This window comes from Alternaria novae-zelandiae (genome assembly GCF_023758075.1).
Source record: "Alternaria novae-zelandiae strain BMP 2774 chromosome Unknown scaffold_6, whole genome shotgun sequence".
NCBI lineage: Eukaryota > Fungi > Ascomycota > Dothideomycetes > Pleosporales > Pleosporaceae > Alternaria > Alternaria novae-zelandiae.
Window position 1 is genome coordinate 1512365 of NW_026056966.1, and position 13925 is coordinate 1526289.

At 51.7% G+C, this 13925-nt stretch overlaps 4 protein-coding genes across 4 annotated transcripts; 3 read left to right on the forward strand and 1 right to left on the reverse strand.

The window, feature by feature from the left end:
• Nucleotides 1-656: 656 nt before the first annotated feature.
• J4E88_004005 (uncharacterized protein) lies at nucleotides 657-3518 on the forward strand (the record flags this gene model as incomplete). Its single annotated transcript, XM_049397653.1, has 1 exon — nucleotides 657-3518. One exon carries the CDS (start codon nucleotides 657-659, stop codon nucleotides 3516-3518), a length of 2862 nt encoding a protein of 953 aa, XP_049257041.1.
• Nucleotides 3519-4054: 536 nt separating this feature from the next.
• Nucleotides 4055-9098, reverse strand: J4E88_004006 (uncharacterized protein; the record flags this gene model as incomplete). The annotated part of the gene is made up of 3 exons (XM_049397654.1): nucleotides 4055-4162; nucleotides 4243-8287; nucleotides 8338-9098. The coding sequence occupies 3 exons, from the start codon at nucleotides 9096-9098 to the stop codon at nucleotides 4055-4057; spliced, it is 4914 nt and encodes a 1637-aa protein (XP_049257042.1).
• An 813-nt stretch (nucleotides 9099-9911) lies between these two features.
• J4E88_004007 (uncharacterized protein) lies at nucleotides 9912-10709 on the forward strand (the record flags this gene model as incomplete). Its single annotated transcript, XM_049397655.1, has 1 exon — nucleotides 9912-10709. The coding sequence occupies one exon, from the start codon at nucleotides 9912-9914 to the stop codon at nucleotides 10707-10709; it is 798 nt and encodes a 265-aa protein (XP_049257043.1).
• Nucleotides 10710-11052: 343 nt separating this feature from the next.
• J4E88_004008 (uncharacterized protein) lies at nucleotides 11053-12408 on the forward strand (the record flags this gene model as incomplete). The annotated part of the gene is made up of 1 exon (XM_049397656.1): nucleotides 11053-12408. One exon carries the CDS (start codon nucleotides 11053-11055, stop codon nucleotides 12406-12408), a length of 1356 nt encoding a protein of 451 aa, XP_049257044.1.
• Nucleotides 12409-13925: the final 1517 nt, after the last annotated feature.

A 13925-nucleotide genomic window follows, 5' to 3' on the forward strand; every position in this document is an offset into this window, starting at 1 on the left:
CCCGACTCAACAATCAAGCCCTTGAACAGCGAGCGCGATCCATCGCAGATGGTGTTTTGCTTGGAGGCCCACGCGCAATTTGCGAAGGATAGCGGTTCCTGCCTTGGCGGCGTTTCGAAACGGCTCTAGCATCCACCTCAACGTCAGGTTCATGCCATGGAAACATGAAACATCGTCGTCGACGAATGAACGCAACCGTGTTACCGAACAGTGCGTCGGCATATTTCCGTCCAAGCTCCACCCAATCTACTTAGTACAGTGGTGCAAACGCCAGTTGACCGTTCTGACACCTGTAGCGCCACCTATAAACCATGTTCCTGGGCATCGGAGGTCCAGATTCCAGGTTGACAACGTGGTGAGGCTGCATCATGAGCTTGTTTGACGGGCGCTAGGTCGGAGAAGGATTTCATCCTTGGAAGTGGCAGATTGAGGGAAACATGGTCCACAATAGGTATTGTCTTCATATAAGGATGCATCTTGCGGCGACTTATTCGGTACACGCTCTTTCGCTTTCGTCCATTCTTTCGCTTTACTTGCTCGTTCTACGAACGTTGCTTTCCAGTCATTCTTTACAGCCTTGACGGCTTCACACTCTTTTTTTGCGGCAGTGCCACACCATTCTTTCCTCCACTTCAGTCATCACTCACAGCGTCACAATGGCACGCTCATTCCTTCTTTCCACTGCCATTCTGGCTCTTGGCGCATCAGCGCAAACATCTGGCAAGTTCACAGATGAAAAGACAGGCATCACCTTCCAGGGTTACCATCACTCTTCCGGCTACACACTGGGTTATGCCCTACCTGAGAAGCCTACTACGGATGTCATCATTCAGCTTCAAGCACCCATCACCAACGATGGAGGTTGGGCTGGTTTCAGTCTGGGACAATCTATGACCGGTAACCTGCTGGTCGTTGCTTGGCCTCACGAGGACAAGGTCCTTGCATCATTCCGGGAGGCAACTGGCTACACCAACCCAGCTGTCAAGACCGGTGACTTCACCATGTCTCCTATCCCGGACGGTACTTTCGTCAACGACACCGCCTTCTCATACACATTCTTGTGCTCAAACTGCATAAGCGACGACCCATCTACTGGCCTTGTCATCTACGAGGACCCAAGCGTCAACGTTCAGGGCTGGGCTTACTCTGACAAGCCGCTCGCCGACTCCTCGACTGCTGGCGCGGTTCTCAACTACCACGACGCTGGTTTCGGAGCTTTCGGACTGCCCATGAGCAACGCCACTAGCCCCGATTTCGAGAAGTGGGCTGCCCTCGCGGTAGCTGGTACCCCTAGCACCCCCGGCGCTGGTAACTCTACTGCCCCAGCCACTGGTGGCAACTCGACTGCCCCAGCTGGTGGAAACACCACAGCCACCATCGCAAACTCTACCTACGACTACATCGTTGCTGGAGGGGGCGCCGCCGGTATCATCGCAGCTGAGAGGTTTGCCGAGAGCGGCGCGTCTGTCCTCTTGATCGAGCGTGGTGGCCCATCCTACGCGTTCACTGGCAAGACTGAGGTCATGCCTTGGAACGACACTGTCTCCATGTATGATGTTCCTGGATACGGCTACTACCTCAGCGATGTCGGTAGCCCAGCTTACTGCGCCGACACTGCGGATATGGCTGGCTGCCTGCTTGGCGGCAGCACTGCGATCAACGCCATGATGTACGTCAAGCCCCAGGAGCGCGACTTTGACGACAAGTGGCCCGCTGGCTGGAAGTGGACCGATGTCGCCAAGGCGGCTGACCGTCTGTACGAGCGTAACCCCGGTCAAACCTACGGATCCGAAGATGGTGTCCGCTACGATGATGGCGCCTACGACGTCCTCTCCAAGTTCTTCGAGGGCCAGGGCTGGACCGAGACCGACTTCGTCAAGGACCCCAACGCAAAGGTCGATGTTTACGGCCACCCCACATGGAACATCGCCGACGGTCTCCGTTCCGGTGTCGTCAGGACCTACCTTCCCCTCGCCCAGAAGCTCGACAACTTCGAGCTGATGATGAACACCAACGTCGTCCGCGCTGTCCGTGAGGGATCGGCGGTCTCTGGTATCGAGGTAGAGACGGCGGATGGCAAGCGCGTCATTTATAACGTCAACAAAGGAGGTAGCGTCATCCTCGCAGCCGGATCCATGTCTACTCCCCGCATTCTCTTCAATTCTGGAATCGGTCCCGCCGACCAGCTCAAGACAGTTGCCAGCGGCAGCAGCAAGGTCACTCTCCCCGACGAGGCTGACTGGATCGATCTCCCGGTTGGTGCTGAGATCAAGGACCACCCCATCTTCACTGTCAAGTTCAACACCAGCACACCGCTTGCTGCAACTGACAAGGACGCGCTTATCACCCCCAACCAGACCACCATCGATCTGTTTGCCAAGGGCTCCGGTGAGCTCGCTCAGTCTGGTCAGCGTCTCAACTGGTGGTCATCCGTCAACACCACTGATGGCAGCGAGATCTTCTTCCAGGGTACTTGCAACTCGCCTTCCGACAACACCATCCAGATGAAGGTCTACATCACCCACGGTCTCCAGTCTGTCGGTAGCCTCGGTATCACTGCTGATGGCGCCACCTCCTTCATCACCGACCCCCACATGACTTCCGATGTCGACACCGAGGCCATTACCATGATGATGGACCGCTTGATCGCCATGACAAAGGGTGGCAACTCCACTCTCACTGTGCAAGCACCTGCCGGTGTCTCCAACGTCACTGGTGCAGACCTCATCAAGTCCTTCAAGACCGGTAGCCACTACGTCGGCACTGCCAAGATGGGAACCAAGGGAGATGCTGGTGTTGTTGTTGACACTGACACCAAGGTCTACGGTACCGACAACCTTTTCGTCGTCGATGCCTCCATCCACCCCGATCTTCCCACTGGTAACACTCAAGCCATCGTCATGGTTGCCGCCGAGGCCGCTGCCGAGCGCATCCTAGCCCTTGGTGGTAGCCCTGCCAGCGGTACCACTCCTGCTACCCCTGAAGAGGTCAGCTCCGGCGTACCAGTTGCTACTGCCTCGGCCCCCGCTGCCTCATCCGCAGCGCCCACCAGCGCGGCGTCGTCTGCTGCCCCTACCGCCGCACCCGAGGAGTCAGCACCACCTGCTGAGTCTGAGGCACCTGTTGCATCTGCCTCTCCCAGCCCGTCTTCGCCCGCTGAGTCTTCTTCCACTCCCTCCGCGCCTGCTGAGTCTGCTCCTACCACCACACCTGCCCCCGCTGAGCCCGCCCAGCCCAGCACAGCCGGAGCCTACGAGCGCTGCGGCGGCATCGGTTTCACCGGCCCCACCGCTTGCGCCTCCGGCTGGAAGTGCGTCAAGCAGAACGACTACTACTTCCAATGCCTCCAGGGTTCGGCTTCTAAGCGCGGCCGCTCCGAGCCTGTGTCCCTTCGTCACGACGCCCCCACCAGGCGTGCGATGAACGGCCACAAGCCCGTCAGCCCTGTTGTTGTCAGGGAGCACGTCCATGCTCAGAAGCTTGGAAGGGCTACCTTTATCGACTCTTACCAGTCATAGGATCTGGAAGGATGGAACGTTCTGAGTGAGACGTGAGGAGGAAAAGTTTTCTTGTATATAAATATTACATTCTGTTGGCTGCGCCTTTTGTATAGTTCAATCAAATCATCATGATAAACTTCAGGGCTTGGTCTATGTGTGACGCGTTTTTCGTTGTCTGATCGCAAAGCCAGCTCATATAGCCCCGTAATTGGAAGCTAATCTTGTTGACTTGTGTAAAAGATATCTGAAGGTGCTCGCACCAGTCCCTGGCTTTTTGAAATGAATGAGTAGCGACAGCAAGTGTAACGTTGGGTGAAAATGTGACATCATGTCTGCATTGCAGGGCATATTGCAAACAAAGGCTTCATAATCGACAATAGTACATTGAGTGGGTATAGTGCCATGATCTAAAAGGCAAACTCATGCTGTGAAAAGCGAGAGAGGAAGAATTACAACAGTACGTTGGAAGAAGAAATAGAAGCACATGCATCATTCGCACTCGTACGTCACGGCAAGCATGTTCAACATGCAATCCTCCCAAGAAGAAAAGACCTCTAGTCCTGCTCAACGGTGAGCTTGTGGGCGGTCTTCGTGCTCTCAGAGATGGCCTCATTGTTGAGCTCAGCGAGCTGGTTCAGGGTCTCTTGCATAGCTGCCAACTGCTAGCGGCGGATTAGCGATCTGTACCTGATGTGCGACAAACCGGGCAAAACAATCACATGCAGGATAGGGTGTTACTTACAGTTCCCACCACGTCCTTGTGGTCACTGGCGCCGTTTGTTTTGGGAGCCTGAATGCCCGGCGCCATGGCTTCGTCATCTTCCTCGTCCTCTTCTGCGAGAGTGTTGATCTTACGCTGCTCGCCTATGGTCGCTGCAGCACGAGCAATGCGATCACCGGCGGCGATGATGGCTTCAAGGCGGTCGATCTTGTCCGTGAGGAAGGCGTTCTCCTTCTCCAAAGGCTCAACCCGTGCCAGGTGCTTGCGAACGACCTCGCCTTTCATGGTCTCGATGCGGTCTTCGGCGTCCTGAGCGGCTCTCATGGCTTCATCACGTTGTCGCTCCACCTCACGAAGCTTTTCTTCGTAATCATTTCCGTTCGATGTGGAGGCTTCCGGGATGTCGGTGATTGGGACTTGCTGCGGTATGTCCTTGTCTGAGGATGCTTGTGTGGCTGCCTCTTGCCTTACAGCTTCAAGTTCGCTGGCATGCCGGGAACGCTCTGCTTCCAGCTCAGCGGCAAGAGCAGCGTACTTCTCTTGCAGTTGCTGCAAAGCATCGGAGGTGCTAGCCTCCATGCCAACCATCAATTCGCTGATAGCTTCCTCATGTGCCTGGTCCATAGACGCCTTCTGCTCGGTGAGATCAGAGTGCCGTTTCTGCATAGTCTCAAGCTGTTGTTTCAAGGCTTGCATGTCATTCGAATGACCTGCTTGGAACTCGTCTTTCAGTAGCTCAATTGCGTCACTCTGCTCTTGATCTGTCTTGGCAATCTTTTCTTGCAAAGCGTTGTAGTCGGATTGCAACTTCAATAGGGCCTGCTCATGGTCCTGCGAGAGAGAGTCCCTGAGCAACGTCATGGCATCCTGATGCTCCTTCTCCGCAGCAGTTTTCTCTGCGAGAAGATTCTCGTATTTCAGGGTCATCTCGTCATCTCCGGTGGATTGCACTTCATCCCTCGTGGAGAGTCCGGACTTGAGCTCGTCAATCTCAGCGTTCAGCTCTTTCCTAAGAGCAGCGAGCTCGTTGAGGGCGGATTGTTTTCCCGATAGCGCCGTAGACTTCTCTTGTTCCAGTCGATCGGCGTCGCTTTGCATGATCTCAAGTAGACTAGCATACTTTTGCTCAATCTCAGCCTGTTGAGTTTCGAGTGCTTTGGCGTGTGCTTCCTCGGTCACCAGCTGCCCGGTGAGCACGTCTGCGTGGCTCTTTTCGAGTTGTGAAAGTCGCTTGGAAAGGTCGTCACGCTGGCTCTGGAGAGCATCGATCTCAGCCTTATGTTTAGCCTCGATATTGTTAATCTCTTCCATGGCAGCATCGTGCTTCATTTGCAAAGTGCTTAAAGCTTCGGACATGTTCTTTACGTTGTCCTGAGCTTGGTCGTACTTGGCTTGGAGCTCGATCAGAACCTCTTTGGACGCGCCCTCTACCTGTTCCTTTAGGTGCATGATAGCTTGGTTGTGCTCATCATCAGCCGCAGACTTCTCTTCCAGGAGTACGTCGTACTTGGATTGAAGCTCGCCTAGGATCGACTTGGTGGTGCTTTCCGACTCAGATTTCAAAGCCTCAATCGTTTGAGTATAGGTTGCTTCGGTTGCGTTTTTCTCTTCGAGCAGTGCGTCGTATTTGGCTTGAAGCTCGTCGATGAGCTGTCTCGATGTGTTCTCATGTTCCTGCTTCAAAGCCTCGATCGCATGTTCGTGTTCGTCATCGGATGCAGTCTTCTCGCGCAGCAGACTGTCGTATTTAGATTGGAGTTCTTCGATTAGTTCTTTTGAAGAAGCATAGGCATCGGCGTCCTGCTTCTGGGTCTCCAGCACACGATAGTGTTCCTGCTCTGCCGTCTTCTTCTCTTCCAGCAAGGTATCATACTTCGCTTGTAGTTCAGCGAGCAGATGCTTGGACTGGCTTTCAGAGTCCTGCTTCAGCGCTTCAATCGCTCGGCTATGAGCGTCTTCAGCAGCGGTCTTGTCTTCCAGAAGGGAGTCGTGACGGGCTTGTAAATCGGCGATGATCGACTGGGTCATTCCATGCGCCTCTTCTATGGCCGCTTTCTCCTCCTTCAGACGATCTAATTGAGACTGGACGTCTTTGACAGTGGCGGCTTCCTGGGTGAGGGCATCAACGCGGGCTTGAAGGTCGGCGACTAGAGACTGCGAGATGCCGTGTGCCTCCGTGAGAGCCACCTTCTCTTCTTCGAACTTCTTGAGCTTCATAAGCGCATCGTCTCGATTTTTGGTGGCGCGAGCGGTACTCTCCTGGGCTTCTTCTGCCTGCTTCTTGACAGCTTCAAGCTCGCTGGATCGTTCGGCAAGGATCTGTTCGTGTTGTTCCAGTGTTTTGCTCTTCTCGGTCACGAGGGAGTCGTAGTCAGCCTGCAGGGTGTTCAGTCGTTTGGTTGCGTCTCCTTCAAGATCCGCCCGAAGCGACTCAATTTCGCGTTCATAGTCCTCGCCAATGACCCGGAGATCTTGCTTGTGTCTATCGTGCAGCGTATCAAGCTCTGCCTTGTGGGCTTCCACCTTCTTGTTCGCGTCGTTCAGTTCGGCTTGGACTTTAGCCATGTCGGAGGCGTACTGAGACTCTTGCTGTTGCGAGGTTTTCTCGAGTGTCTCGATGGTGTTGCGGAGACTTGCGGCCTCTTCCTTCAGCTGTTCAAGCTCGGCGGCGTCAGTGGTAAGCTGCTCGTTCATGGCATCCAGTTGTCGCACAAGCTCCTCGTTCTCATCGGTCTTGACTTTGATCGCTGCCTCATGAGCCTCCTTCAGTTCTTGGATTTGCTTGTGCAGCTCTTCAGCGACTCTGGCACCGTCAGTTGAACCTTGCTGCAGAGCCACGATTTGTTCCTGGAGACCATCGATAGACTTGAGATGACCAGAAAGCTCGTCTTCTCTCGCTTGCAGCTCTGCTTCTGAACTCTTCTGTAGCTCCTCGATCTTGGCCTGCATCTGTTCTGCGTGGGCGTTGCGTTCGGTGCCCAGGTCAGCAGAGACTTGATCAGCCCGTTCTTGCAGCTTGGCAATATCGTCTTGAAGCTCTTTTTGCGCCTGAATGTGAGACGCGATAGTCTCTTCCTTGAGGCGCAGTTCGTCAGTGTGTTTCTGATGTAGCGTCTGGATCTCCGACTGAAGTTGCTCCACGACAGCTGAAGACTCAGAGGACTTTGACTCAAGAGACCGTTGTGCTTCTTGGAGGGCATTGGTATGCCTCTCCTCCCGAGAGGCAACCTCTGTCACGTACTCATCGACAGTCTTGGTCAGCTCGGTGATCTTAGCATCGCGCGATCGGAGATTGTCGGATTGGGTCTGCTCGAGCTCCGCAAATTTCGTTTCGAGGTTTTCCAGCGTCTTCTTGGCGATGTCCAGCTCTTGCGACAAGCTGTCACGCTCACCCCGAAGCGTGGAAATCTCCTTGTTGAGCCCTTCGATCTGCGCAGCTTGCTCGACGAGCTTCTTCTTCTCTTCGTCCCATTGCTGGCCCTGTTGTTCCAGCTCAGCGTTCAAATCGTCCAAGACCTGCTGCAGCTCGCTGGCCTTGGCTGCCTCGGTTGCCTCCCTCTCTTGAGCAGCCTTCTTCTCCTCCTCCAGCTGTTGGCTCTGCTCTTCCAGCTGCTTGGTTTCTCTCGCAAACTTCTTTTCCATGTCCTCGACGAGGATCGTGTGGGCGCGGTGCTGTGAGGGCGAGGCATCTGAGCCGCCGGAGATGGCCTTGTCCTTCTCAACAATAGCGGCCTGAGCGTCCGCCAACTGTTTGCGCAGCTTGTCTTTCTCCGAGTGCAGGTTATCGACTTCGCGGGTGAGGTCGTCGCATTGCTCTTGAAGCTTGTCGCGCAGGTTGGTCTCCTTGAAGAAGTCCTGCATGATCTGAGCGCTCCGCCTTTTCATCTCCACATCCATCTCGGCACGTCCCGTCGGCGCAGTATCCGGACGCGGCGGCTCCTCGCCGAGTTTCGCCATAGAAGCCCTGATGGGCTCAAGAGCGCTCTTGCGTTTTTCGGTTTCGGCATCAGAGGCAGCTTTGTCCTTGAGAGGCGCACGGCGAGGGGTGACGACGACGGGGCTCTCTCTGTGATGAAGTTAGCAATTGTATTATCCCGGCGGCCAATGCTGACTCACGCTTCTTCGGCTGTGTCATCTGTTTCCGGCGCTGGTGGTGGAGGGGCGGAGACAGACAGCTTCTTCGCAGGCCCAGCCGGCGCCTTCGCTGTTGCACCTGCCGTCCGTGTTCCCGCCGTGGGCCGAGTAGCGGTCGGGCGTGTTGATGCAGCAAGAGAGGCGCGTGGGGCAGTGCGGGTTGTGCCTGCCTCTGCAGGTGGGCGTGTAGTTACGGGACGCTTGGCTGTGGTCGTCGTCGAGGAAGGCGCAATGGATTGCCTCGAAGTCGGCTTGGCAGGAGATGGCCTCGAAGTAGCTGACGACGTGACTGGCGTCCGGCGCACTGCTGTCCTCTTCTTCTCGTCGCCCGATGTGACGGACGACAGATCTGGCTCGGCATCGGATGCGGTTCTCGACGATGAGATGGTCCTGCGCGCAGTCGTGCCTGCTGCCGGACGCGTCGGCGGCTTGTTCAGGCTGGATCCAACCGTGCTGGTGCGCGGTGTTGCCGTGGTGGGGGCTTTGGACGCGCTCGTAGCAGTTCGCGCCGTGCTTGTTGATGCCGCTGCAGGACGACGGGCGCTCGCAGCGGTGCCGCTGGCTGCGGTTGGCCGGCGGGGAGGGACGCCATCTTTCGAAGCTGGGGAAGGCGCATTGGCAGCCATCTTGCGGCGGACTGAGGATGTGGGCGTTGAGGGGGCGGGCAGTTTTTTGGGCTGCGGACTCCCGACTGGCACGCTTTCCGAGGGAGCTCTGTCGCGAGCCGGGGGTGGTGTCGCCATTCGGTGCCGGATTCAGGGGCCTCTGCTGATCAATGCACTCGCAATCGCGCTCTCAGCGGGGTGTGCAGCAAGTGCCGGCCTAATGGGATGGATCTAAACAGCAGAAGATAGTATCGCGTAGCTGTCGCTTCTCAGTCGCGACTTCCTCACGCGCTGGGCTAGCACAAGTATGTGGGGAGTGCAAAAGCAGGGTCTCATAGCGCTCCAATCCACGCCCAGACGGCCAGCACAACACACCAAGCATCACCACCTAGTTTCACTCTCGCCGCCCATCATCACACTCCTGGCCACTGAAGAGAGCACACGTCAAATCTGTCACCTTGCATTGACTCTGTCGACTTTCGGTGTCAACGTGGGTTGAACCTGTGGCACCAATGCACCCCATCTCCAGGCTCCCATCGTAGTGGCTTGCAGCTCCCCCACTTCGCATGCTATAGCCAGGCACGACTTAAGGCATCAACGCGCGACACAAGACATCAATGCTCCAGACTCCCCTCCTACGTCATTGGCTCGTTGTGCGTCTGACAGAGAATGTGATCGACTCTACACCAGTACACAATGCGTTGTTGCGGATCCATGATAGTATAGGCATCAGCCTCGACTGTTTCCCCCACGGCCTCGCACAGTCCAGTACTTTGTCCAATCATGACTACCACTAAGCTACCGACTGATTCTGCGTAGCTGTAGAGAAGATTTAGGCGTGCGACTTCGGTTACGATGACATGTTAGACACCAGGCAACTTTCATCTTCGGACATTTAAGTGTCTTATTGCTCAACGTTCTGCTGCTCGTGCTTGACACAGCTTCTCCATCATGGTCTACGACCCAAACTTGTACCGCGGCAAAGAGCGCTTTCTTGGCATTCTCATCGCCGATCTTACACCTACCCAACTCGATGCAGTCCAGGAACTCTTCGGCATTGGCGCCAACTTCTGCTCTCCATATCCTGCAGAGCAGCTGTTCATCGAAGACAAACGTGACTTGTCACACCTGTCCCATGCAGACTTGAGGAGAGCCTTCCCCGAAGCAGATCCCTTACTTGTTATCGACGCTCAAACGCCCACCGACGGCGGTATCTGGTATCTTGACCACTTTGCTGAGCAATTCGATCTCGACGAAGGATTAGCCGAGAACCTCAACACTCTTTACAAGATCCGCATGGATATCCGCGACGTTGTCATCACGCATGCGAACTACAGTATCGCCAATACCGATATTCGAAACGATCTAGAAACTGTCGATATGCCGTATCCTATAAAGCAGGACTTTGTCCAGAACAAAATATTCTGCATGGGTTTCGATCATATCAAGCATCGTTACGTAAACCCGACTTGGGTCATAGCTATACCGGACGAGCTAGAAGAGAGTACAGATGGCAGAGACTTAGACAACTTCATCCCACGGCCGGAAATTGTCTATCGAGTTAAAGAACATATCGCGAGAGAGGCGGGCTTGAAGAGCGCATGGATGATCGCGAGCGATAGATCCGGGGAAGTGAAATTACCTGATGGCACCAAAATAGCATTGCCCCCAGGGAGCAAGGTCGTGCAGTCCACATACGATCCCGATGTAGCGATGCCAGTGTATCAAAAGCCGGAAGGAAGCTTGTAGACGCGGCTTAACAGCAAGCAAAGTTCCTCATCAGTCCTACTGCCAAAGATACTCTTGCTATGGATGGTTTTGAACATGTGCCTCCTGCAAATGTTGTGACAGATCGGTTTTAATGTCCCTAATGCGCAGAGGCAGGATCTGACTGCTATCGAATGATTACTAGAATTGCGCAAAAGAGGCCGCGCAAGTACTCATCGACATGCGGTTTCAGCCTAGCCCACAACGTACTAGATCGAAGGGTATCCACTCACCGCCGTTGAATTTAAGCCCCGCACAATCCCGTTCTCATGCCCGAACACGACCTCTACACATCGTCCCGAACAGCTCACCAGAATCACCAGACATGGCTTCCTTCCGGTTCCTCGATCTCCCCCGCGAGATTCGCGACAAGATATATGGCATCCTGCTATGCACATTCCCGCGTCCCGAGTCTGTTACGCACGGCACAATGCTGTCTAAGAAAGACTTCAGCCCAAGTATTCTACGCGCTAACAAGCAGATCTACGCCGAGAGTTACGACGCCATGATCAAGGGGAACCGGTTCATGCTCGTGTCTTCGACTGGCGGTCTACATTTCGCCTACATGCTGAAGGCCAATTCGGTACCGACGCTAGCTTTCGACCTGGACAATGGCACCAAGACGAAAAAGAAGAGTGGGAACAAGGTCATCAAGCCCATCACCCAACGTTTTCGAGGCTACGCCATGCATATCACCATAGGGAACAGCAACTCTCGATGGAGGAAGGAGTTGCCGCCTTCGGAGCTGTTGGAGCCTTGCAACGTTATCATGCTGTTTCGAGACGTAGAGCTCCTCTGCGAGGCCATCAAAGGAGGTGATGATCGCCTGGAAGATTACAAAAGTCTTGTAACTCTGGATTTCGAACTTGCACCGGTGCTCAAGCGTCCACCGTATCAGCTCGAAGGCCCAACGGATTACTTCTCTTCTGCAAAGACCCAGGAAGATCTGTTGGAGCCTTTCCGACAGAGCCTTCGCGACATGTCACAGGTCACCATTAATGGTACTGTCGAGGAAGCCCTTGCTAAGTCAGCCAAAGAAGACTTCGCACGTAGCAAATTCCACGATCTTGACGCTGTCATCTCATCATGGACCGAGAGAAAAGCTGAGGGAACACAGCTCTTCAAACAAGGCGACGGTGGCTGCCTGAAACTTTGGGCTGGGGTCAGAGACGAGATCGATGAAGCCCACAAATCCGATACATGGAAGCGTCTGATCGAGGAAGGTGGCCCCTCATTTGTCGCAAAGGTTGCCGAGCTCTACTACACCACGAATCTAAACATCGTAGCCATCGGACTCAAATGGCTAGAAGAAGGAGACCGCGAGGTCCTGCCCGGCATCCAAAAGTCCTACGGAGAAGTGAAGAGTAGCACCGAGGAAGGATACTGGGGCGTCGAGCACTCATGGAAACCCTCGCCGGCGCAGGAGATGAGGAGCACGTTCCGATACGCGAAGTTCTTGAGGCTGTGGGGTGAGTCGAGCTTGGTCCCGTTTGCGCTCGCGACCATCAATATGCTGGCTACTCGTAATCCTGAGGATGCCGCGATTCTTGAAGAGCAGCGCAAGATCAAGGCTTGGAAGCGTAGCGTGGGGCCTATTGACGACAGCGCCTTCAACGCTATGATGAGCGGTCTCCACCGTCACGCGCACTGTAGGGGGGTAGTTAGGGGTAGGATAGCATGAGGATACCTGCTATTTCTAAGATAGCTGTCTACCCCTAATAGCTCCCTAATGTTGTGTTATACGTAATAGCTAACTAGGCAATGTTAGAGGTAATTAATGTTAAAATTTAAGCCTGTTAAGGAATAAGTAGTGCCTTCTATCCTAACGTAGGAAGGTAGCAACACTGTTAACAACTATAACAACTACAACAACAACAACTACAGTAGCAACAAGAAACGTTAGAAGGTACTATAGAAAAAGTACTCTAATATATAACATCGCGCTACACCTTCTAAGTGTACTTACAGTTAAATTTAGAAAATATTTACTTATTAGAGACTCTCTGCACAGGCGATTCTTAGTATACCTTACTAGAATCTACTAGAATTTAATATAAAAGCAGTTAGAAGTAACTCTTATTATAGAAAGAATAGGTATTCTTATATAAGAGGCGTGTAGTAGGTATTCTCTAAGTTACCTAACGTACGCTTAACAGCTATTATCTTATATTATAGTAGTAATAATAATAGGCCTTTAATAGCAAGACTTTAGATAATAGGCCTCTAACAGCATATTCTAGAAAGATAGCCTACTACAGCTCTATTAACTCTCTAGAGTTACGCGCTATAGCACACATAATATTAGCGTAGGTTATATATATTCTCTAGAAGCGTAATTAGCTTAGTAAAGTTATTTAATATTAAAGTAGATAATAGCACCTAGGCAGCGCGCGCAGAGTTTCGCAATTAGACTTATATTAGGTATTTATCTAGAACTACTTTTATAACTCTAGTAAGTTATTATAATAAATATAGAGTATTAGTAAGCTAATAATTCTATAGTAAGCTAGTTTAAAAAAAGTAAAGTCTATAACTAGTATAAAATTCTTTGTAACTCTATCTAGAGTTAAGCTACTCTACTTCTAGCTAACGCTAGAAGTAGTAACTAGATTTTTTAAAATATAAGACTATATAGATTTTAGAGTCTATATTAGCTACTAGTCTATAAAGCTTTTATAATATTATAATATTATACTTTATACTATACGCTTATTATTTACTTTTATCTAGAGTATTACGCGTATTATATTATATTACACTCTATACTATATACTTATTATTTACTTTAATCTAGAGTATTATATATATATTATATTATACATTATAGTATATATAACTATCTAAAGTTTTAATATTTATTACTAAGACTTAGTTTATAGCTATATAGCTTTCAAACACTAACCTTTATAATTACTATAAGTAAGTTAGCTAATTATATATATTTCTAGTTAAGCTAACTATAGTATATACTTTTATTTTATCTATAATAATTTTAAAAGCTCTATAAGTAGAGTAATAATACTTAAAACTTTTAAAATTTAAAGTAGTAAACTAAATATTTTATAAATACTAATATCTACTTATATTATAGTAGAGAAAATTATAATATAATTATATATTCTTAATAGTTTATAACTAATAAAGCTATAAATTAGAAAGTAATATAATACTAAAATATTTAGTAAGTAAAATTATACT